This window comes from Prosopis cineraria, unplaced genomic scaffold, assembly GCF_029017545.1.
Source record: "Prosopis cineraria cultivar Desert tree isolate PC_DT_omini unplaced genomic scaffold, ASM2901754v1 PC1, whole genome shotgun sequence".
Classification (NCBI taxonomy): Eukaryota; Viridiplantae; Streptophyta; class Magnoliopsida; order Fabales; family Fabaceae; genus Prosopis; species Prosopis cineraria.
Window position 1 is genome coordinate 33,535,809 of NW_026555332.1, and position 25,027 is coordinate 33,560,835.

Here is a 25,027-nt window from a genome sequence, read left to right on the forward strand (position 1 = left end):
GTTATATCCACTTGTCAATAGGCAATGGAAGTAGTCAACATGTTCTTATACCTTGTTGAATTTTAAAGGGAATAACAGTACTTACTACTTCAGCACTTGTCAATGTCAAATTTCTACCTTGTGAATATAGTTAATAATACTTGTCAATCTCCAAAACTAAGTAGTCAACAGGTTCTTGCACCTTGTTGAATTCTAAAGGGAATAACAGCACTTACTGCTTCAGTACTTGTCAATGTCGAATTACTACCTTGTCAATCTCCAAAGCTAAGTAGTCAACAAGTTCTTGCACCTTGTTGAATTTTAAAGGGAATAACAGCACTTACTGCTTCAGCACTTGTCAATGTCGAATTACTACCTTGTCAAATATAGTTAATAGTACTTGTTAATCTCCAAAGCTAAGTAGTCAACAGGTTCTTGCACATTGTTGAATTTTAAAGGGAATAACAGCACTTACTGCTTCAGCACTTGTCAATGTCGAATTACAACCTTATCAATATAGTTATTACTACTTGTCAACGGTGAATTATTAACTTGTTAATGTACTTATAGACACTTGTCAATAAAGTGATAATAACTTGTTGACATGCAATTAATAAAACAAGCTGTCTGCCACATTTACAAACCTGTAATCAGCTTTTATAACCAGCATTATCTAAGTTAACTACACAAAATGAGCTAACTATACAAAGGGATATGATGATCAATAAAATTATATCCTAAGGTTCTATAAAAAATCTTCTATTTCCTTTTCCTTGTCGATTGGGATCCTTCTAACAAGGACATGGCTTCGGGCTCCTTCATATTGTTATGATGACTTAGTAGCCACCACAAGAGTTCTACCTTCTTCTTATAGAGGTCATCCTGCACCACAAGTAAGTCTTATAAGGGACAACAACAAATATGTAGTACATGAAAGAGGGAAAATGTAAAGCAAAGAATGCATACGTCAGAGTATTTTGGCATCATATACCCATTCTTATCCACAGTGTTGTCCCACGATTGTAACCATGTCATAATGTGCACCCCACAAGTATGGCTAAAAACAAAATAAAAAACATAACGTAAAATTAATTTTTCACATGTAAATATAAGTTTAATGATGTATAAACATAAAAGGAACTCACATATCAATTTGCACATGAACTTTAGCCCATATGATGTCCGTGCTAATGTCATCCTCAAACAATTGTGGCTTGACTGCATGAAGTAGAGAGTGAAAGCAATTCCTCTGCAAACTCAAGACTTGCAATGTTAGTAATGTTAATTTACAACTAATCAAGAAGAAAACGACAAATATAGATGTTGGTAATGTTGAGTGACAAGTATAGACATACGCATCCTCTTGCCATCATTTCTTTGGGATCCAGTTGTCCTTTCTTTTTCTTCTTCTTCTCCTTTCCCTTGCCCTTCTTCTCAACATTCTCTTCTTCTTCCTCTTCTTGCTGTCTTTGGAAATACTCCCTGTTACTGACCAATGAATCTAATACATAGAAGTTCTTACTCTTGGTCTCAAAGACATAGCAAAACCAGTGACTATAGAAAAGAGTTGGGCTAAAAATGAAATCACAATCAACAATGTTATATCCAACAAACTCAAGAAATATTTCTCCCTTGTTGTCATCTACCGTCCATTTCAAAGGGTTGCTGATCATTTTTAGCATGAATTCAGAACCAAAGATATGTCTCCGAACTTTCCCTTCAGTTTCCTTTTGGTCACCTACCAAAGTTTGGGCAACCATTGACATCACCCTGTCACTAATCCATCTCTTTCCAACAAAACATTGTAGCTCTACACGAGTCAAGTAGTAGCTATACAAATCTACAATGATCCTATTGAAGAAGAAGGAAAAATTAAATAGATTGTCACTAATACTTTAGTCAGTCAATTTTTAGGCACAGTATAGGGACTTACTTGTCTCCCTCATCTTCCTCACATGGTATTGTGCATATTTGAAATAATTGCTCCTTCTCATCCATTTTTCTCTTCTTTCCAACATTAGTTCTAACCCATGGAGATTTCACAGTAGATCTTTTATATCTTTTTGATCTTCTAGGATGTTTACTTGATTGTTCTTCTCCTCTCCCTTCCTCGTCCTCGGCAGAATCTTTCCCTCCTACACCTGCCTCCTTATCCTCTTCCTCTTTTGAATCGTCATTGTTGCCCTTTTCTTTAGGAGAACCTTGCTGTTCATCATCTTTTTCTTTATCTTCTTCACCTTCTAATTTTTCTTCTTCATTCTCTTCCTCTTTTGATTATTCAGCTCCTTCTTCATTGTATTCTTCCTCTTCTAATTTTTCTTCTTCATTGTCTTCCTCTTTTGATTGTTCATCTCCTTCTTCGTTATATTCTTCCTCTTCTAATTTTTCTTCTTTATTTTTTTCCTCTAAAGCTGTCCCCTCATCAACAAGTCCTTCCTCTTCTATTTTTTCATCTTCATTCTTTCCCTCAGAATCTATCCCTTTATCATCATCTTCTTTCTCTTGTGATTTTTCACCTTCTTCCTCTCTTGAGCCTTGTCCAAGCAGCATTGATTGTAAGCTCATTAACTCCTCTCCAATGTCAGACACAAACGACAGCACTTTTCCATACAGCCTCCTTACTTCCTGCAAGATAATTACTGACTCAGTGCATAAATAAGACCATATATATATGTCCATTGTACTCTATTTTATACATACCTGGTGAACAAATGCCGATTCTTGATACACCTTGGTAGATGAACTACCATGTACAGTAGTTGGCTCATGCAAGATGCCTCGATTGCTCTTTTTCTCCAACTTTATTCTTATATTTACTTTATCATCATCCCAATATTTTAGAGCATCTATGACTTTTGGACAACCTTGGCCAACTGAAAAATTTTGGAAGCCCCATACCTAAAAACTTGACAAATCAGTATAAACATAAAACCTTTACATGGAAAACTTTGAAAGGCTATCACTTTGGATTAACGTAAATTGAACACACACTTACCATTAGAAAGTAGATACATCCCCCAACGTTCTTCCTCGTCCTTCCCTTGCCTTTGCTAAGCTGTTTCTTGTAGTCTTCTATCTCCTTGCAAAGTTCATTAAAAATGAACGTACCCCAATCATATGCGCTTGGTTTCTTTTGTGTCTCATAAACAACCTTCAATATACGGTTGCTAACCTCAAGACTTGCGGTTGACAATAGCAAGGTTCCCAATGCATACATTATAAAAAGTAACTCAAATTTAGCTACCTCCTTTCCAGATATAATCATTTCAGCTATTTCCTTCTAAGGCATTTTATAGTAAGTATTTCTCAAATTCTTAAAAGCTCTATCATTCACATTGACATCCCCAGTAATCTACTTACCCTCACTACGTAACCCCATCAAGTCATTCACATCCTTGGCCTTCATTTGCTTGATTTTCCCCTTTATGCATATTTCACGAGTTGGGGGGTCAAAGGCACGCATCAACTCTCCACAAATATCTCTTTGAATTTTTTTACAAGACATATAAAGAAGCCTATGGAATCCTAGCTTCTCAACCCTTTTTTGTAATTTCTCATCTTTCTTAACATATTTTGCCACTTCACCAAATTGGCTAGGAGAGCAGCGCGTCTGAAATGGTACGGTATATATCTTCACTGTTGTCTTTGCTTTGTCTTTCATCTTCCTTTATCTGGAAAACAAATAGAAAAGTTCAATTACATGTGTTGAAAAGAGATATATGCATACTAGTCATTACTAAGTTCCAACTCACAGATTTCTGCACTAGCATTGTTTATTAGTAAGAAAAAAACACAAGTCACAGAGGCATGACGATTCACTAGTTATGACAGTTCACTAGTCAATGGAGCATACTGTTGTTGTCAATGGAGTTTATGGTTGTAGTCATTGAAGTAATTAGTTGTCATTCATGGAATAAATGATTTTGATTAATACAGCATATGGTTGTTGTCAACAAAGAAAGCAGTTGTCGTCAATGGAGAAATTCGTCCATATTTAAAATTACATATTTTTAAGCAGAATTGGAAGTTAAACTTACCACAATAAAAATATAAAATGCAAGAGGAGTAGTTGAAAGTTGAAACATGCAAATACGCGCCTTAAGTAATTACAAAAATCTCATGCATAGCTACACCTTTGCAACATATCAGAAATATACTTGGTAAGCTTGACTTGATAAACATTAGAGAACTGTGTGACCAGGTTTTGTCTCTTTCAGAGTACAAAGCACAACTATATGATTATCTTAAGAGTAGGATGAACACTATTACACCCAATTTGACTGCTCTTATTGGGAAGCTTATTAGTGCTCGCCTTATTGCCCATGGTTGTAACACTTGCCTCGAATGTTATCCAAAAATCACACAATTTAAATAAACTAAGTGTGGTTAAAGAATTAATCCTAAAACCAACTTAGGAAACAAACCATTTAAATCACTAAGCAAATACACAATTGCAAATTAAACATTTAAAGCCTTTAAAAAATTTTATAGGTTCTACCTATAGCGCACGGAAGTAAGTTAGACGAAAGAAAGGTAAAAATATGCTGTCATTACAGCATTAAATTGCTGTCATGACAGCCCTCCCGAGTCAACTTTAGGGAGGCACCGTTCTGTCTTCCGATCTCCAATCGAAGAAATTTTAAAGTTCACACGTCACATTCAAAGAGTACTATAAGCGTACCAAATTTTAAAAAGATCCAACAGACGGATTAAAAATTGGATATGTTATAAATTTGGTCACTTTTGCTGTCATGACAGCACTTCCGAACCAACTTTTGGAGTGCACCATTTCATCATCCGACCTCCGATTGGAGTGATTCTAAAGCCCACATGTCACTTTTTAAGAATACTATTAGCATACCAAATTTTGAAAAGATCTAACAGACAGATTGAATTTTGTACAGGTTACAATATAACTACTGTAGCTGTCATAACAGCAATGAAATGCTGTCATGACAGCACCTCCAGACTAAATTTTGGAGTGCGCCGTTTCTCCATCCGATATCCGATCGACACGATTCCAAATCTCACACGAAGTTTATAAAAGGTTTTACTTGTGACCCAAATTTTAGAGGAATCCAATGGTCGGATTAAGATTTGGACACCCGGATGCAAAAGTGCAGCTTTTTGGTAAAAACCATTTTCAAAATTGTCCAAATCTCATCCTAATGGTCACAAACCTGTGGGAACACTTTGGACACGTCAAATAAGACTAAAAACACCTGATAGAACATTCAAATGATGGAAAACCCCCATACATCAAAATTTGACCACCTGGGTGCCATTTTCCATAATGGACCTTAAACCCCCAAAATGCACAAATCATACAAGAGCGGTCACAAATCAATCTAAATACCATGTATTTATATAAATACATATGCTAAATATTTTCACTTGGCTCAGAGCTCCTTGTGGGGCCCACGCACTCACTCTCTCTATCCAATGTGTATGTTTGCCTATAGCACATCATTTGCAATGCAACCACTTTGCATTTGCTTATAAAATCACATATATATCAAAATAAATATCTACTTGTAATAGAAACTTGGTTTACTAAGTAAATCCATCAAAACCACACTTCATAACTAAGTTTCCTAGCCACAAGTCTGCAAACAGATAAAAATTCATACACAAGCACACAATCCACACATATTCACACACACATACATAATCATATCCTACTGACACCCTAATCCTAAATACATTACAGTATATTTGCTCAAAAGAAAGGGGTTGCAGTTCTTTACAAATCACAAGCAAACTCCTGGCTTTGCTCCTTTCCCCGTATACCACTAGATCCTTCACCTGGACCTATAATATTGAAAAGAAAGGGGTAAGACAACCATAGTCTCAATAACAGAGAAATCTACATTGATTATTACAAAGTAAGCCATAATCAAATAAATAAATAATAAATTCAACATAGTATATAATTTAGCCATTTAAAATGTACAAATGCATGACCTAGGCCGGTATGGCCTTTCATGACCAACAGAATGCCCCCTGACACTCTTTAACTCACAGGTAAACCTTATACCTACTTGTACCTCCACAGGCACAAAACATAGTCTAAAGCATGATCTAATCCACTGAACCGCCTATACCCCTTCGACGTGAATCCTGAGCAGTCAAAGCTAACTCCCTCTGAGAGCTAGCCCGACTTACTCTCCATGTGAGGGCTACCTTTGCCTAGACACTCAACCTCACACTTCATATGTTGGATTTCCTCCCCCACTGAGAGGTGTCAAACACTCAATACACTAACCACTTTAGTGCACTGAGCCCACAATACGTAAGACAACACTGAGTACTGACAGTGTGCCATAAAATATCAAAAATCCATACCTTCTCATTGGTGAACTCCCACCAAGATCATGCCTTTTATTCTTGTCTATCTTTCCTAAGTATTGACCATTCAACACTCTAAAGTAGTATAACATTTATAAATCTCGTTTCCATAAAAATATTGTTATTAAATAATTTAAAAAAACATAATTGCACTATAATCAAAGTAGTACCCCATAACCCCTTATAAAGCACATTAAATCTTTTAAAACATGTAATGCATGATAGCTAGTGATATTTATTCAAACATAGCTAAAATAGAGTAATAGAAAATATAAATTTCCCCTGTTACCTCAACCCTTTGGTACCAAAAGGGTTCCTTTTGTACAAAATAGAACTTGGCTTGTTCCTTAACTTCCGAACAAATTCTACCAACAATCCCTACAACATATAAGTGATCCACATCACTTATCATGTCAAATAGCATTAATGAAGACTATAATTCATACCACACAACTTGGGTCTATGAGCCATAATCCATCCCAATGGTCTATATATTTAACCAACCATTCACATAGTATCACTTAACCACCAAAACTATTTATTAGCCATCACTAGGCTAAATTTCCAATTTATATAAAATTTTTAATCAATTAAAAACCTTTACTTAGTGCCACCAACTTTCACCATTAGCCCTTATAATGAAAACTAAAACTTAATTTAAATCTTATTGGGCTCAAATAGCAAAATTATAACTAAATCAATAAGCTTAAACCATTGAAGAGCAAAAACCCAATTTCTCAGGATTTATTTTGTGCCCAAAACACCTCTTTTCATCCAATTATCCACTCAAAACATTAGATCACTATATAGAAACTCAAAACATGCTCCCCAGGATTCAAAGAAACAAAAGCGTACAAGAATAAAGCCTTTGGGATCAAAATCAAAAAATCTCCTCTTCTAAAAATTGAAGAAAATTAAGAGAAAGAGAAGAGGATTGAAGTAGGGAGTTTACCTATCGTGTAGCCGAGCTCGCAACGGTCGCAAAGACTCCTAGATCCAAGCCTAACTCCCTCCCTTTCTCTTCTCTTCTTCCTCTCTCCCTCTCGTGTGTTTCCTTTCCTTTCCTTTCTCTGCATTTCTGCGTCTCTTTTCCCCTTATAAAAGCTGATCTAAAAGTTTGGGAAAAATTACAAGAAATAGCCCAACATTTTTTATTATTGCACAAAAGCCCGGGTCAACTTTGGTAATTTTTTCCATAGTTAAAAATCAAATAAAACCAAACTTTTGCTTAGTAAAATTCAAACTCTGGGCCTCTATTAAATTATTCTAAATTTTAATTTAATTATAGATATTTTATTTTATTTTTTTAAAATAAATTTGAGTCTTAAAATTTTTAGGATGTTACGTTACTTTTATGCTCTTTCCCTTCTACCACTAACCTGGACTAATATTATTTTTCTTTCTCTAGCTTGTTCCTTTAGGAGGGGAGAAAGGTCCGTACACTTGTGGCCGTACACCTTTCAGTTCTAATATGGCTCGAAGGGGAAGGGGTAGATCGAGGAATGAGGAACGACCACCACCTCTACCTCCTCTGCCTCCGCCTCCGCCTCCACCTCCACCACCACCACAGGGGATGGATGCAGTCATGGCTAGGCTGCTTGAAGTTATGGTGGATATACAGCAAATCTTAGAAGTCATACTGTTCCAGATCAGCATGTTGACCTAAATGCTGGGCAGGGATCTTCTAGTACTATGGGAGCTCATGCACTAGTTGCTAATAATCAAGAGGATGACATATCCGAACCTTGGAAGGAATTCTCTCGCTCTAATCCGACCACATATGATGGTAGTATGCTTGATGGGAAAGCTGAGGAGTGGTTGGATCGGATGAAGCAGTTATTTACTGTTGTTGCACAATCTCCTTAATGTAGATCTCAGCATACCTATCAACCGTGTAGGTGGCCTTGAATTTTGGGTCACAAGTAAAACCTTTTATAAGCTTCGTGTGGGATTTGGAATCATGTCAATCGGATATCGGATGGAGAAACAGCGTACTCCAGAATTTGGTCTGGAGGTGTTGTCATAATGCTGTCATGATAGCATTTCATTGCTGTCATGACAGCTACAGTAGTTATATTGTAACATGCACAAAATTCAATCCGTCCGTTGGATCTTTTCAAAATTTGGTATGCTAATAGTATTCTTAAAAAGTGACATGTGGGCTTTAGAATCACTCTGATCGGAGGTCGGATGATGAAATGGTGCACTCCAGAAGTTGGTCTGGAAGTGCTGTCATGACAGCAAAAGTGACCAAATTTATAACATGTCCAATTTTTAATCCGACCGTTGGATCTTTTTAAAATTTGGTACACTTATAGTAACCTTTGAATGTGACGTGTGAACTTATAAAATTTCTTCGATCGGAGATCGGAAGATAGAACGGTGCCTCCCTGAAGTTGACTCGGGAGGGCTGTCATGACAGCAATTTAATGCTGTAATAACAGCATATTTTTACCCTTCTTTCGTCTAACTTGCTTCCGTGTGCTATAGGTAGAACCTATAAAATTTTTTAAAGGCTTTAAATGTTTAATTTGCAATTGTGTATTTACTTAGTGATTTAAATGGTTTCTTTCCTAAGTTAGTTTTAGGATTAATTCCTTAACCACACTTAGTTTATTTGAATTGTGTAATTTTTGGATAACACTCGAGGCAAGTGTTACAATGGTGGTAGCTTCCTCAATCTTGCAAAGCTGCCAGGGAGTACTGTACAAATACTTGGTGCTGAAAAGGCTCTCTTTAGGGCCCTAAAGACTAAGCATGCTACCCCAAATTATGAGTTATTTATTATGCATCATTAATTGTCAGCCTGCTCAAAACTTTAAGGGTAAAATTTCTCGATCACTTGCTGCAAAGACAGCATTGGCGATTATGGAAGATGCTCTTAGACATGGTCAACATAATTCAATGGGATTGGAAAACAGAGCCAAGGTGCTTGTGCTATTCTCTAGTTAGTTCTCCTACTTTTGTTGTCACTTGCTACCATTTCTTATATATACTTTCACACAGCTTGAAGCACGCCTAAGGAGTCTTGAAGGCAATGAACTAGGTAGATTTGCCGGTTCAACTAAAGGAAAGCCAAAGATAGAAAGTTATGACAAAGATTGGAAGAAGGGAGTTGGAGGCTTCCGTCAAGCTCCTCACAGTGTGTTTGTGGATGAGGAAATGCAAGAGCTTCCTGTTGCTGAAGAAAAGAAAGAAAAGAATAAAAAGAAGAAAGAGAGAAGTGGGGACGACGATGCTGCTCTACAAGCTGATGCTGGCAAGGAATCAGATCAGGTGGAAACTGTAAAGAAGGAGAAGAAGAAGAAACGTAGGGATTCTGCTAAGGATGGCCAGGTGCAGGCTGAGGAGGATTACAGAGATGGTGAATTACAGTGAGAAGAAAACCGACATACGAGCAAAATAACAGAGATGGAGAATTACAGTTATGTGCGAAAACGGAGATGCAAAAAATTAAAGTCACAATCGAGATACCAGCTAAAAAAAGAAAAGAACAAAGAAAGGAATAATGGGAGAAGAAAACGCATAATGAATGGCAGTTGAACCTGTGGTGGTGAGACAGTGGCAGAGGACGGCAAAGATAGTCCGATGATGGCGATTAGGGCAAATATGAGTCGCTAAAGTAGGAGCGAGCAACTCTCGTTCTTTACTCCTTCGAGTTTTTCACTCTCTAATGGCGCGACGGTCTTCTCCGATGGAATGCGACCGTGAGAATAGTGCTCAGCCATTAGCTCTGGAGCACGACAGAATGAGGAAGACACAACCGTCTTCAGTTTCGTGGGTTAGTAGGAAGCAGACCGATTTTTCATATTTCAAATAGAGGGTAAATGGGTAATTTCACTTTCAGATTTATTCACCCTTACGTCCCTAAGGACCTGGCAGCTATTTCTTAAATTCATGAGACCTCAGTGTATTTAAAGTGCTTCCATGGGACTTTAGACTGATTCTCCCATAAAAGAAAGCAGATGAAGTCAACTGAATTTAGAAACTAGCAATGACGTGATGTTGGTGGTGGAAGAAGAAAATAGGCTTTGCCCTTGTTAATTAGATGAATTTTTTTTCATTTATTATTTCTCCACTACTCAATTTCTTATCTCAATCTTTGAATTAATTTTTAAATGATCAGGCTTTAATATTTTATAAAATTATTATTAAAATATAAAATTATGAAACAATTACGCATCGATATATAGATACTTTATCTTTATTTTAAATTAAAATTAATTTTGTGTTTTTTAATTTTTACATTTTACTTTTTTCAAATGCAAATTCGATCGATTTGACAAGTCAATGGAAGGGTTTAGTTAACAGTTGTTCGATATAATTTAAAAAAAAATAGGGATAATGACAATTAAGTTTTAAATAAATGTATTAATGATAGTTAAGATAATTTTTTATAAAATAAATTATAAATATTAATTTAAACAATTACAAATAAAATTTTTTATTACAATTTAATAATTATATTTAATATTTAAATACTTATTTATAATTAAAAAATTTTTATTTATGATAATTTAGATCAATATTCTCAACTTATTTTTAAAAAAAATCTATCAGATATTTAACTAGTATTAATTCAGTATTTTTTGTCCCAAAAAAATACACCATCTGGATTAATCATTTAACAAGAATTTATTAAAGAACAAGAAACATGATATTATTATAAATGAGGTCTAAATAAATTAGAAATTTTATTGCAAGAATTTGTGCCTGAAATGAAATTAAAATGTAAGATAAAATGGTTGAAATAATTTTTTTGAGTTAAAATATTTTCTTTACATATTAATTCTCCATAATTATTTGTTAAAATTTTAATTTTACATGTTAATTTGCTATAGCTACTTGTTAAAATCTTTACTTTACATATTAATTCTCTATAATTACTTGTCAAAATTTTTACTTTGCATATTAATTTCTTGACATTATTTGATAACTTATTAAATCAATTACTGTACTTATTAAATGCATAACATTACTTGCTTATTCTCTATAATTAGTTTTTAAAATATTTACTTTACATGTGTTATTAACACATTAATAGAACTTGGACAAGCGGGGCGGCATGATCACAGGGTTGAAAGGTAGAAAAAGACAAGATTGAATTCTAAAGAGAATGTCCGGACTGTATAGGTGGGATATAATATCACCTAATTTACTCTATAAAATTTACTGTAATTAAAAGAGTTAATTATAATAGAAAAGAAAAAGAAACTATTATTAAAGGTCTACAATAATTAATAAAATTAAACTTATAATCCGTAACTTAAAATAAGCAACAATAATTAGACCCTATCATGGTAGGATGGATTTTATTATAGTAGAAAGGATTAAAATAATTTAATATTTATTAGTTAATGAAACCCATCATAACAGGGTATAATTAAATAATTCATTGGGACCCCAAATTGAACAAAAATGTCAAGGCCCAACGTACTTAAATCATAGTTTCAAAAACATTTAAAAACATGAGATATCACTTGATTTGAATACAACAGTGAAAAAAAGTTTAAAAAAATAACTTTTTTTAAAAATTCAAGAGCATCTGTAGTGGCACGTCATATTACACCACGGCATGATCTCTTTTGTGCTATGTGCTGCGGGGCATTACATAGAACATAGTAGCATTTTTGTTGTCATAATGAAACATCCCTCACTTACACACTTATTTTATTTTATTTAAAATAATATTTTTATCAAAAACTCAAATTTTTAAAACATTTGTCATGGTAAAAAAAAGTGTATTATGATAATAAAAATGAAAGACATTTTTTCAAACATTACCATGTTAGGACAAAGTCTTACCATGATAAAAATAATAAAACTAATAACTTACAACATTATCATGATAGAAAAAAGTCTAACATAGTAATTAAGAAATAAATAATTATTTAAAAACATACCATCATATAAAAGAACTTTTCTTATGATAAAACATTTCATAAACATTAACTATTATGGTAATAAAATAGTTACACAGATCAAATAGATCCACCATGATATTTAAAAATAGCTCATCTAACTAGAGGTATCAAAATGGGATCTCATTACAAAAAGTCTTTAAAAATTTATAATAAAGACGTAAAGCATTTTAAATAGCAGAGCATAATTCTCAAGCTTACATTGTCTAAAACAAGCTTTTTTAACAAATTAACTAATGACTTTGATTTAAAGTTATGACACCACAAAACTATTAAGTTTCCATAATACCCTTCCCTATACTATTTAAGTTTTCCAAATCTCAATCAAAGCCAAGAGCCAATGTGTGGTAATAGTAGGCCATACAACACACTTATCATACAACACTAATATGTACACAAAATACAAAATAATCTCATAGTTGGGTTTAGCCTCCCAACATAGTTATACTAAAAATTCCAATTATATAATCACAACATAATGTTCCAAAAATCAATTTAAGACCATGAGGAGCAAACAGAAGTCTCACAACCAACATATATGAAGTCAATTAAAAGATAAAATCTACATTATGGCTATGAGGAGTAGACATGAGTCTCTCGGTCACTACATGCAAGGTAAAACAAATTATAACATATACATGTTCATCATATTCAAAATAGTTTAAGGTTGGCAAATATATATTACTTCTACGAAAAAACATGCCAAGTAGCCAATAGGTGTCAACAAACACTAAATCACTCTCTTGGTGCTCCTCTATCTAGTCTCTTTCCTATAAAATTGTTAACCAAGGGAAATTAGACACAAAGGTACTAGTAAACAAATCTAAGATGAAATAAAGTATGTAAAGTAATCAAATATGTTAATTACTTTTAAAAAAAACCACACACACACATATTCAATTCTTGCAAATACACATATATAGCATGACAACTTTTTATCTCCTCTACACACTATATTTGATACTCTAGTTTGCTTGACCAAAGGTAAACTAGTCCAAGCCACATGTGCCACCCATTAGGCTTAATAGGGCATACCATATGGTAACATTTATCTAGCACACGACTTCGAAGCATACACCAACATGTCATGCAATTAAGAACAATTTCAATACACATAAATGCATAACACATAAAAACTCATACTTTCTAATACACTTTTGTTCTAAACACTTTCTCATAATCAATTAATATCTCACTTGGCAACACATTTTCTCAACAAAATAAAATTTAATCTGACACACGGGTCCTCAACTCATATACTTCATAATTCAAAATTCACATAATTAATCATAAAACACACAATATAACATCAAAAAGTGGTTACCTCTTATTCTTCAATAGTAAGATTCCCCAAATGCAAAAGTGATCACCTACAATATCCACAACAGAATTTACACAACACAATTATGCTAATTAACAATAACACATTAATTATTACTAATTATAGTACCCAACAGTAATCACATACTAATCCTAGGGTTAGATTAATTAATCTCATTAACTTAGGCAAATCTCATACAAAGAACGAAGTGAATAACTCTTACATTAATTAAGCAATGAACTAATGATCTAACTATTGAAAATGATGAGTTAGATGTTATGAACTCACTAGCCAAATTTCAACCATTTCTAAAGGTTAACAAATTAGCAAATGCTGATTTATCGAGATTGTTATATGAAAATGTGAAAATAGTTTTCTTTTTTTTTCTCTTCTCTCAAAGCTTAATTCTGAATATAGCCTCTCTCTCATAATTTAATTTGATCTCTCTATACTTCACTTACTGAGACTCACAATAGGCTTCAATAGTAGGTCTTTCTTCACATTGGAAAGGAGCTTAAACTCATTAACCTCAAATTTCTTCAAAACACAATTTAATTCTCAATTAAACCTCATAATTTTTTAAATTAAATTCCTAAATAAAATCATGACATTACACATAACTCTGGGGGCAAATTTCTAACACATCCTAATTCTTTGTCTGATGTTCATTTGAAATGATTTAGATATTTACAAAAAGCTTGTTTAATGACTTAGCTAATGGTATTAATTTTATTTTTAAATTATATCATATTAAAAAGTTAGACACCCGAATCTACTTACACAGTATTTAAGCCATAATTAGACACCAATAGCACCTACAACAAGGCCTAGGGTACTAAATACAACTAATGAACTTAAATAGCATGTGACAGTGCAAGCAAACAAAATAATTGTCTTTGTTGGCAATTTTCATCATCATCAATTGCATATAAAATAATCGAAAGAAAGAGGCTTATAGTAGAAATCATGAATTCTTATAACCCTGCTACTTTCACCTTATCTTCTTTGGAGCTAGTGCCTGTCAAATATAAAATAGGGGTGAATACAACCATCTAGTAATTAATGTAACTCTAAATTATACACACGCAAGTCAAATTAATTAAAGCATGCAAAGTGAGCATTTAAATGTAATCAAACCCATACTCAATGCCATATAAAAGATGCATGATCAAATTAATTCTTATTTCCTCCATATATTGCTGACTGAATTTGTGAGTTGAATTTTTAATAAGGCTAAGTCTATGTAAATTGACTAGTCCAAGCTTATGAAACATGAGGAGCTACCCAACCAAAAGTGTCACACTTACCTTAGACCACAGATTCTCTCATTCTCAAATTCATTAGGTTATTACAAGCCATACCTACACCCAGTCCAGAGCAATATTATAGGCTAGGGGTCTAGGTAACTTATATTTACACCTATTACTAGGTAAGATTCAAGAAAACCTGATCCCCAAACTAAACTTGGCATTGGTTGTATTCACATGGATAGATAGTACTAACTCCTCCTAGAGCAACCTCTACTCAATATGTGATCATGTCAATAATATCAATGCAACAGTAATACATAAACCAAAGTTCATATCAAATTTAACTTCCAAAGCTTAACATATACAATTCAATATTAATTCATTGATCAAATCTTAGATTTGCCAGCATTTTCCAATATATAAACTTCAAGTTAAACTTTAGAAACATAATTTCTAAGTTTATTAAGATACAAAAGGCATTTATCAAGTTCACAAGCAACCAAAATTAATCTAGCAAGCAATTAGCACGAAATAGAATCTCTCTTACCTCAAACCTTTAAGAACTTAAAGGTTACCAATAACAACTTACTTCCTAACCTAGGATTGAGCTCAAACATTCATGCCACAAGGTTAATATACAAGTAATAGCAATCATTATCATGAATAATTAACATAAACACCACTCCCAACTCATAAACTCATGCTTTAACAACCCAACTTCCCAACTACAAATCCAAACTCAAATCCAATAGGTCTATTAGTTATCACTAACCATTACTAAACCATTTAACATACAATTTTACCTAATTACCCTTTATTAATTAGTTAAATTTGAGAGTTAAAATTTAAAATGTTACATAGGAGGGTGAAATCAAATTCAAGATCTTTTGATGGAATTACAATCTACAGAGAATTAATTTCATGTATACCAAACATACCATTAATTGAGAGCCTGTTTATTCCATTTCTACACTCAGAACTCCTCCATGCTATATGAGGCCTTAGTTTTTCTTTCGTCATTTGTTTGTATATAGACTTTCTTGTTTGAAATATATGGTTCCAGTTTCCACTGAAAAAACAGTTATTTGGCCTTCATCGTGGGGATGTGTTTGTGTTTTTAACAGATGATCTGCTATGGAGCATTAATTGCAAGAGTTAAACTCAAGACTACCTTAAAAATAGAGTATCTTAACTTTTTTCCCCCCTTTTCTTTCTTTTTCCTGAACCTGGTGATTGGTCTCCCACACTATTTTTGGTACGATGGTCTTGTATGCAAGGCAAATGGCCAAGCCAAATATGGATCACTTGAAACGTGAGAATCAGGTGTGGCAAAATGTCTCATGCTATTTACAATCTAGCAATAAATTCAACATAACTACACATCCTTGATCACATGTTGGGTGCCAACAGGCCCCACCCTGATTAATTCTAATTAAATATAAACTTAAATGATTATTCATATGTACTCTTTCAGTTTAATTTATGAGTGATTTTTAGCATGTTTTATTAAAATTTAAAAAAATTTAAAATTTATCAATTCTGTTCAAAAATTTAAAAAATTTTTAACTTTATCATTATTATATATATATATTAATAATATATTTTCTCTTTCTAACATTTAATAGAAGGTAACAGAAAATATTTATAATAAAAATTTATTAATGTAATTTATAAATAAAAAAAATCTTCTCTTTGTTTGATAAATAGAACCCGATGGAGTATATTCGAAAGCCAAATACTGTACCACACCATACTTATTACTCCATACTAGCTTTATTTCCACTGCATTAACCAGCTTCAATAAATGAATATGAAGCTAGTGGAAACTAGCAATCAATTATAGATATTTGATTCATCATCAACAGAACAGAGGTATTGGGATCAATTTTGACATGATTATTATAGAAAAAAACTGGGGAAAAAAAAGATGAATCATGAAACCCCAAGCATTTTATTGGAGAATCACTCAAAAATCACATCATCATCTACACACACATATATATACGTAAATATATCTGTAATATATATTTTTTTTCATTTATTTTTTTCATTTACAATAGCTGGGTTAGATTATCCAAACAAACCCTTCTGGCTTCAAGGATCTCTGACGTACGAACTTGGTTCAATCATCTAATTTCAACCTCCATGAAAATGAGAAGACGAAAATTACAGAATAAGGACTATGAGGAAAAAAGAGATACAGGAAGATGATGAACATTCATTCTTCCTCCTATTACTGCAGATTCGACACTACATTAAAATTGTTACTCTCAAACAATGCCTTCGCTGTCATTTCCCTCTCGAACCTCCAAATATAATTCAACCCCACAAGCAGCTCAGTAATGGCGGCCTCTGTTTTCTCCTTGTTCGCGAAAAACAGAGTCTGCAACAGCAAAACGTTCGTTTTTGGCATTGAATTCTGCTGCTCGAAGCTTCTCTCGCTCTGCCACTTTATCATGTTATGAGCCAACGGCGATAACCATCCCAGAATCCTCCCTAATGCCTCCCTCCATTCTCCGGCGAGCACCGGATCACTCGCCGAGAACCCGACTCCTTTCAGTCTTTTTCTCAGGGACGATCTGATACTGTTTGGTAACATCGAGTACAGATCATCCCTCGCATCCATGCCAACTAACTGTGGAGATTTTATCATCTTCTCCATCACTATGATCAAATTCGCATAGTGCAAAGCCAGAGCTGCGGCTCCTAACGTAGTTTCTGGCGGCTTCAGAAGCTTCTGATTTGACTCGAAGAACCCAGCTGATAAATCTTTCTTTTCTTCGTCGAGATTTGAGTTTTTGGTTGATGGGCTAGAAATGAAAGGAGGGTTTTGATCGGATGGGTAAACGGCGGCGGAAGCAGAGAGGGTACGAGATAAACAGGGGACGCAATGGCCAATTCCAAAAACAAGCTTAATCCTTGCTAAAATGGTGAAACTTGACCTTACGAGCAATGAAACAACGGAATCGAAGCTTCTATTCCACAGAGATCTGTCCTTTAAGTCCTTTATCTCTTGTTTCTGCCAGAAAATCTTCTGCTGAAGCTCGTAGATTTTCTGGTCCCTGCTGATTGAAGAAGAAGAAGAAGCTTCGTTATCGTTACCATGTTGCAGAGTTTTTCTCAGCGAACTTTCTAGAACCGAAAGCTCGTCCATTTCTCTGTACAGAGTAGCCGATATGGTCACATAACGTTCCATTTTCTTGTGCTTGGCCTCGATTTCCTTCGGGCTCGAGAGGACCCACCCGTGCGGGTCGCGACCCGAGTCGGCGAACTCGTGGAATAGCCGCTCGAACGATCGGAGGTTAGAATCCTCGCATCTCCGGCTGATCCTAGTGACGGAGTTGGCGACGAGCCTGAGGTTGTGAGCGAACTCGGCGCAGGCGAGGCCGAGCAGAAACGACTCGTCGTTTGAGATGATCTTACGAACACCTTCAAGGGAAATATAGTCGTTTCGTAGACGAATGATGTTAGGGTCACAGAGGGACTGCCATAAATGGAGGAGCTTCGACATGACGCCGGCGATCTCGAAGGCCAAAACGCCTACGTTTTTGGCCTTGAAAGACGATTTCTTAAGCAACAGTTTCCGGTTCGACGACGCCGGAGAGGGTCGAACAGAGTCGAACCGGTTTGAAAGCGCTGTTCTGACCTTGATGAGCAGAGTTTCAAGGGCCATGAGAAAGAAGAAGAAGTTGAAGCAGGTATGGAAGGGACGAAGTAGAGTTAGAAAGAAGGAATGAAGATGATGTGTTTGTGAAAATGCATGAGAGAGAGGGGGGGGGGGGAGAGGGGAGGTTAACGTGGTGGGAAGTATGGGAGTGATATCAGAGAGAAAGAGCAGAACGGTGAGTGAGAGGTTAAAGTACTTAAAAGATTAAACTTTACAACCACCAGATCGGAATTAGTTGTTGTGTCAGTTCTTGTATGGATTGAGATTCAGAGGCTCTTAGGGGGCGTGAAGAGTAAAAAATAGCAATTTAAGATATCAAATCCTCATACCGGAAAAAAAAAAAAAAAAAAATCCTCACAATTCACTTTCTATTTTAAACATATTTAGAACATTGGCTAAAATAATTATTCATACTTAGAACATTCAGGTCAAATGACCGGGACTCAATGTTTTTCGTCCTTTTTTAAAAAGAAATAAATTCATCAATTTATCCTTATCTTTAAAAACATTTTTTTCCTCGTACGCTCTGTTTGTTTTATTTTATAAGACACTTTTTTTTAAATGATTTGATGTCCTAAAATATATTTAATGTTTTAAAAAATTTTCATTATTTATAATTATTTTTTTTCATTCCCTTCATTAAATAAGCTTATGAAAAATAAGATTGTAAATTATATTTAATATGTTTTATTAATGTGTGTAATTTTATCAAAAAATATTTTAAAACTTGGGAAGGAAGGAAGTAACATTTTATTCTACTCATGAGTTCAAAGTGATTTATAAAAAAAAATTATCAATCCTTTTTTTTAAAAAATAACTTATACAAAAGGCTGGACCAAATATTTTAATGACGGGAAGATATAAAAAAATAGAATCTTAATTATAGGCGAAAAGGCATCACTGTTATTGATAAATCGCTTTTTTCTTTTTTCTTTCTCCTTTTTTATTTTTTGAATAAAGTGTTATTGATAAAGCTGTTTTGCTTTGTAGGGTATTATTATTAACGGGGTGATGGGATTGGTTATGTTTGCGTGATTTGTATTATGGAGACGACACCTTTATGTATTAATTGATAAACAGTGAGTAAATCAGACCTTTTCTTTTGCGTTGGGATGCAGAGAAACACTTTTTTCTTAGATACTGTTATATTCTTTGAGAGCCATGGTCATGTCATTATTGGCTGTTTCCTTTTATTATTTTCCGATTTTATTAGACAACCATGTTTTGTTCTCATTTATTTGTTTGTTTATTCTGCATCATCATTATTTTCTTCCCTCTCTTATCCTCTCACATGCTACATAGCCAATTGTTTTTTTTTAAATAGCCAAATATTATATATATCAGTATTAGCTCCCTTAAAAAAAATATCAAGAAACAAAATTAAATTAGTTACTACTTAAAAATTGATTCCATTTTATCACTTATGCCCTTGATCAATGTTCATCTTTATCATTCTCATCTTTTTTTTGCATAGAAAAGTTTGCTCATTTTTTTATCAGGTTGGACCAAGTATTTTTATTCATTGTTTAAGGACATTTAAAAAAAAATTAGTAGTTACTACTTAAATTAAAATTTTGTAAAATACTTTATACAAAAGGACACAGCAACTTTCATTTCGGAAAGAAAAAAAAAATCTTCTATTTATGGTTAGAGAGAGTAGAATAATACTATATTGTAAAATATATTGTTCGTCCAACATGTGATTACTCCTTTGCTTCTTTTTATAAGAGAAGTATTTTTTTAGTCTTATTTATAAGTCATATTATTAAGTTAATTTTTATCAATAATTTTCATTTTACCCATATTAATTGATGGTGAAAATTTATTAATTTTTTAGACAAATTTTATGAGTTTTAAACTTTTTTCTCATTTTTTAATGAAATATGTTGAAAATAACTTATAAATAAGATTAGAGAGCATACATAGCTTAATTAATAATTTCAACTGGAATCTCTGAGAGCATATGATTTCTTTAATATTGAAAGAGTTTTTTGGCTTTCATATTCCTATCTAACTCAAATTAGATTAATCAAAATCCAATAAGTTGACCTATCATATTTTTGTGAGATTCTAAAATTTGACTCATTAAAATTTTCTTGAGCGAAAAAAGAAAATATACTCCTTCTAGGCTAAAATGTAAGTCAGTTAATTTTAGTTTAAAATATAAGTAACTTAATATTTATAAAAATTATTTTTTTCTCATTTCATCCATTGTATTTATTAACACGAACTTTTGTATTTATTATGAATTTATAACTTTCTTTTTTATTGATCATGCAGAATGCTCAAGTACGTGAAAAAGCCAGCGTTCATTGGTCTAAAGATGCTTCGTCAATTCAATTCACTACTGTTAATTTTGGTACAGCATTTATGATCATATATATATATATATATATAATAGCATATATAAATTCAAAATTTCAGGATCGTGATATCATCATTGGAGAAAAAAAATTAATGTTGTAAGCCCGTGTAGATGCTAAATAATTAATGATATCTATGTTAATAATTCGTTGGCATTACATCTTTTCATGGTAGTACTAAACATTCGAAATTCATTATCAAGTTGAATTATAGCACTCAAGTAAGTGTAAAATATAAATAATGTCTTTACAATAATTTAGATACAAATGTATTAGAATATTCCCACGGCCTGCATGCGTTTCAATTGGAAGCCTTGCGGATAATTTTGTTCAAGTTCAATTTTTTTTAAAAAAAAAAACATTCATAAAACAGTATATCTTATTAAAATTTATGATAATTAAATTGAGTTCTTAGAGTCTTCTCCATCTGTCTCTATCTATAAAATATTTTTTAAAAACTTATTTTTTTAAAAAAATATAAGAAGTGGTAATAATTTTTTTAAGTAATTAGATAATTTTACTCTTTTTTTGAAAAATGAAAGAAATATTAATTACGTGTTTTACCCATCATCACGATAATATTAATTGTAACATTATTAAGGATAAAACTAAAAAATTATTATAATTTTATATAATTTTAATTAAATAATAAATTTTTATTAACATGTGATGTTTAGTTAAAACACTATATATATGGACATATGGAAGAAGTAGATCAAAGATCTAGGACACCAGAATGAAAGAGAGAAAAAATGAAAATATGAAAGTAATAGAAAACTGATGAGTTTAATAAATTTCTCAAAGAAATAATAACATCGTAAAATAGAGTTGTTTAAAAAAATTATTAATAAATGACTAATTACATTACATAGTTAAATTTTGTAATTTGTAATACTGAAACAAGTATTCAACGAGATGCTGAAATAAAAAGAAAAGTAAACTCATATATCTTAGCAAAATAATATATTAATATCAATTTTAAATTAAATATAAATGAATATGAAATATTTAAAAATTAATATATAATAAAGCATAATAAAAAATACTCCGTATTAAGAAACCAAACATTTTCTTATGGCTCATCAAATAATGTGTTATTCTCTCTTCCTGTCATAAAGAAAGTTATTAATTAACATTTTTTATTTTTATCAAAGTTGCAAATTATCAAAAGGAGAATTTACTTCTAATTTGGTATTTTTATATGGCACATCAAATATTTCGTTGTTCTCTCTTTAATAAAGGTAAAGTTAAAATATATCTTTTTATTTTTCAAAGGATTTAATAAGTTAATCATTCTTCTTTAATTCTCGTGAAATGATAAAAAGAGATTTATCTATAATAGAAACTGGATGGAATAATGTAGCATATTTTTGAAGTTGGAATTCTTTTGGTTACTAATTTTATCAAAATTTAATTAAAATAATAATAATATAAAACTTTGCCCTCAGCACTTGATAACACGAGTTGCTTTCTTGAAGAAAATGCTCGCATGCTTTCTCTAGGTCCATGGTTTGACTTTTTCAAGCCACACGTTATTATTATTTTTTACTTTTGTTCTTTAAACAAAAGACTCCAGAAGCTTCAAATTCATCCAAATAATAAGCAAAGTAAGCTTGAGTTAAATTGAGTCAAAATTTATTACTAGAATAGATGTTCATATTTAATAATCTCTTTATTTTAAATTATAAAATATTTTTAAATAAAATCTAACATATCAATAAAGTTCATTAAATACATTTTACAACTTCACTTTTTCAATATAAAAATAAAAATATTTTTTATTTAATACTTTATTAATGAAATAATATTGAAAAGAGAGAACATATAAAAAAGATAATATTAAAAAAATATTAATAAAATTTTATTTTTATCAAAGTGTCTTATATTTTGGAATACTAATTTTTTTTAAAAGTATCTTATAATTTGAGACTGAAGGAATGTGTAATTGTATTTTAAATAAAATTATCTTTAATAAAAAGATACATATACGCAATCATTAAAAAAATAAATAAAGTCAAAATTCAGATACAACGTATGGATTAGTGTGGTGAGTTTCATTATTTAAATGTGCAATGAGTGTGCTAACAAATTGACATATTTTATTTTGGTAAATGTATGGATTCAATCCCAATAAGTAAACTAGAATTATATCGCCGACAAAGGAGATAGGTAAGTGTGTGTGCATAATATATATTGGAGACAAGCCGATGGACCCCGATCCAAAGTCAGATTTCAATTGAGATAATTTTTTTATACTGTGACAAACAAAGTCATGAATTTGATAACAACGTGTATTAAAAAAAAAATCAAGAACAGTTGAATAATTAAAAATAATTGGATATTGTGTGAAGCAGATATTTTTGTGGTCGACAAATAAAGAGAAAACCAACCCATCTGGCTCACTCCACCGTGTTACATGGTTAGTGGCATGCATGAGTGTGTTGACTGTTCAATGAGAGTCACCACCAAATGCTACGCAAATATTTTAGTAATTAATCTAATAATTAAGTTTGGATAAATTAAGTTATACAAACAATTAAACCAATAGGGTTTGGTCCTCACAAAATAACAAATTAATATTTGAATCTTTATTAAAAGAAATACTTACACTGTATCTCAAATAATATTGCTTCTTCAATCCTTTAAAATACATTGCCAAAATTTATTTATTTTAATTAGTGTCGGTGAAAAAGCATGTATACACGAGCAGTAGTATTAATTAATGTTATTAGCAACTGGACTTCAAGATGTATTGGATAATTAATTTGTGAAAAAGAAGATGACAAATTTGTTTAGCCAAGACATGAGAGAGAGAGAGAGAGAGAGAGAGAGAGAGAGAGAGAGAGTAGAAAGGAGGGAAACTTTTGAATGTGAAATTTTACGGTGGTGTCATAACTTTAACCAACCAATGGAAGGAGCAGGGAAGGATTTCTATGTTGAGTTGTCGGAGATTGAATAGGCAGTCCTTAGGGGACCTTACTTTAATATCAGTGCATCCATGCCCATTCTCTAATTTAAAGCAATTCATCTCCTCTATTTCTCTTCATGTTTTATCCAACCTTTTATTTTATTTATAAATTATTTTTAATATATTTTATTAAAATTTTAAAAAAAATTAAATATCATTAAATTTATTTTAAAATTTAATAAATTTACAACTCTATCCTTAATAAAGATAAAAAAATTATTTTTTTAATAATTTCTCCTAATATTTAAAGAGGTTAAAATTCATAAAACCTCAATTAATTTGGAGATAGTTGCATATGACCTCCTTCATCTTTAAATATTTAAAATTAACTCTCTAATTTTTAAATTTAATTTTGAAAGCCCTCTATTATTAATTAACCTGTTATATAATTATTAGAGTTTGTCGTGTCATATTAAGAAAAGTTAAGTAAAAGCTTTCGTGTAATTTTATGTTAGTAATAATAAATATATAAAAATTATATTATTTCTTAAATACTTACTTTTATAATATTTTTATCCAAATTTTTTGTTATCAATGGTGTTTTTTTTTTGTATTAAAAGATAAATTCTTAGTTATATGATTATTATCATTGATAGCTTTTAGATTTTTTTTCATTTGTTTAATACAAAAGGCTATTTTAATTAATAAAGAATAATAAAATTATAGTTTTTCTCTTAAATTGTGTTAGTCAAGAAAAATGACAACAATATTGCTCAACTAAAAAAAATAAGAGTATTATCATGTGTGTTAAAAGTAAAAAATTATAGTTTTGTCCCTCCTTAAATAGTGTTAAAAAATTAATAAAAATATTTTTTCCATCTCATGTGCCATGTGTCTTTGATTATAATCTGACATGATAAAATCTATTAATAATATAACAGGATTAATTATTGGTAAGAGCTCCTTGAAAAAAAAAATTAAAGATTATGGGAGTTAATTTTAAATGTTTAAAGATGAGGGGAGTCATATACAACTATCTCAAAGTTTAAAAAATTTTATGCATTTGACCTTAAAAAATAATAAAGTACTTTATAAATAGAACTAAAATTAATCTTCTCTCTCTACTCTATAAATAGAAATAGAGGAGTAATTACTTTAAAGAAATTTTAAATATTATTATTTTTTAAAAAAATTTAATAAGTTTTCAATTTTACTTCTATTAAATATACATACTATAAAAATAAAATACCCAAATATTTAATAGCTTTCT

General features: G+C 31.8%; 3 protein-coding genes across 3 annotated transcripts; 1 reads left to right on the forward strand and 2 right to left on the reverse strand.

The window, feature by feature from the left end:
* Positions 1 to 2,253: 2,253 nt before the first annotated feature.
* On the reverse strand, positions 2,254 to 3,244 carry LOC129290161 (uncharacterized). The gene is made up of 3 exons (XM_054926899.1): positions 2,975 to 3,244; positions 2,680 to 2,877; positions 2,254 to 2,604 (listed from the first exon to the last, which is right to left on the reverse strand). The coding sequence occupies exons 1-3, from the start codon at positions 3,242 to 3,244 to the stop codon at positions 2,254 to 2,256; spliced, it is 819 nt and encodes a 272-aa protein (XP_054782874.1).
* Positions 3,245 to 3,594: 350 nt separating this feature from the next.
* Positions 3,595 to 9,705, forward strand: LOC129290248 (probable nucleolar protein 5-1). The gene is given in 6 exon segments (XM_054927003.1): positions 3,595 to 3,602; positions 4,129 to 4,304; positions 8,977 to 9,099; positions 9,102 to 9,125; positions 9,128 to 9,255; positions 9,334 to 9,705. Coding segments are annotated over 6 exon segments (831 nt in total).
* Positions 9,706 to 16,829: 7,124 nt separating this feature from the next.
* On the reverse strand, positions 16,830 to 18,615 carry LOC129286913 (protein PSK SIMULATOR 1-like). The gene has a single exon (XM_054923018.1). It carries the CDS (start codon positions 18,490 to 18,492, stop codon positions 17,053 to 17,055), a length of 1,440 nt encoding a protein of 479 aa, XP_054778993.1. The 5' UTR covers positions 18,493 to 18,615; the 3' UTR covers positions 16,830 to 17,052.
* Positions 18,616 to 25,027: the final 6,412 nt, after the last annotated feature.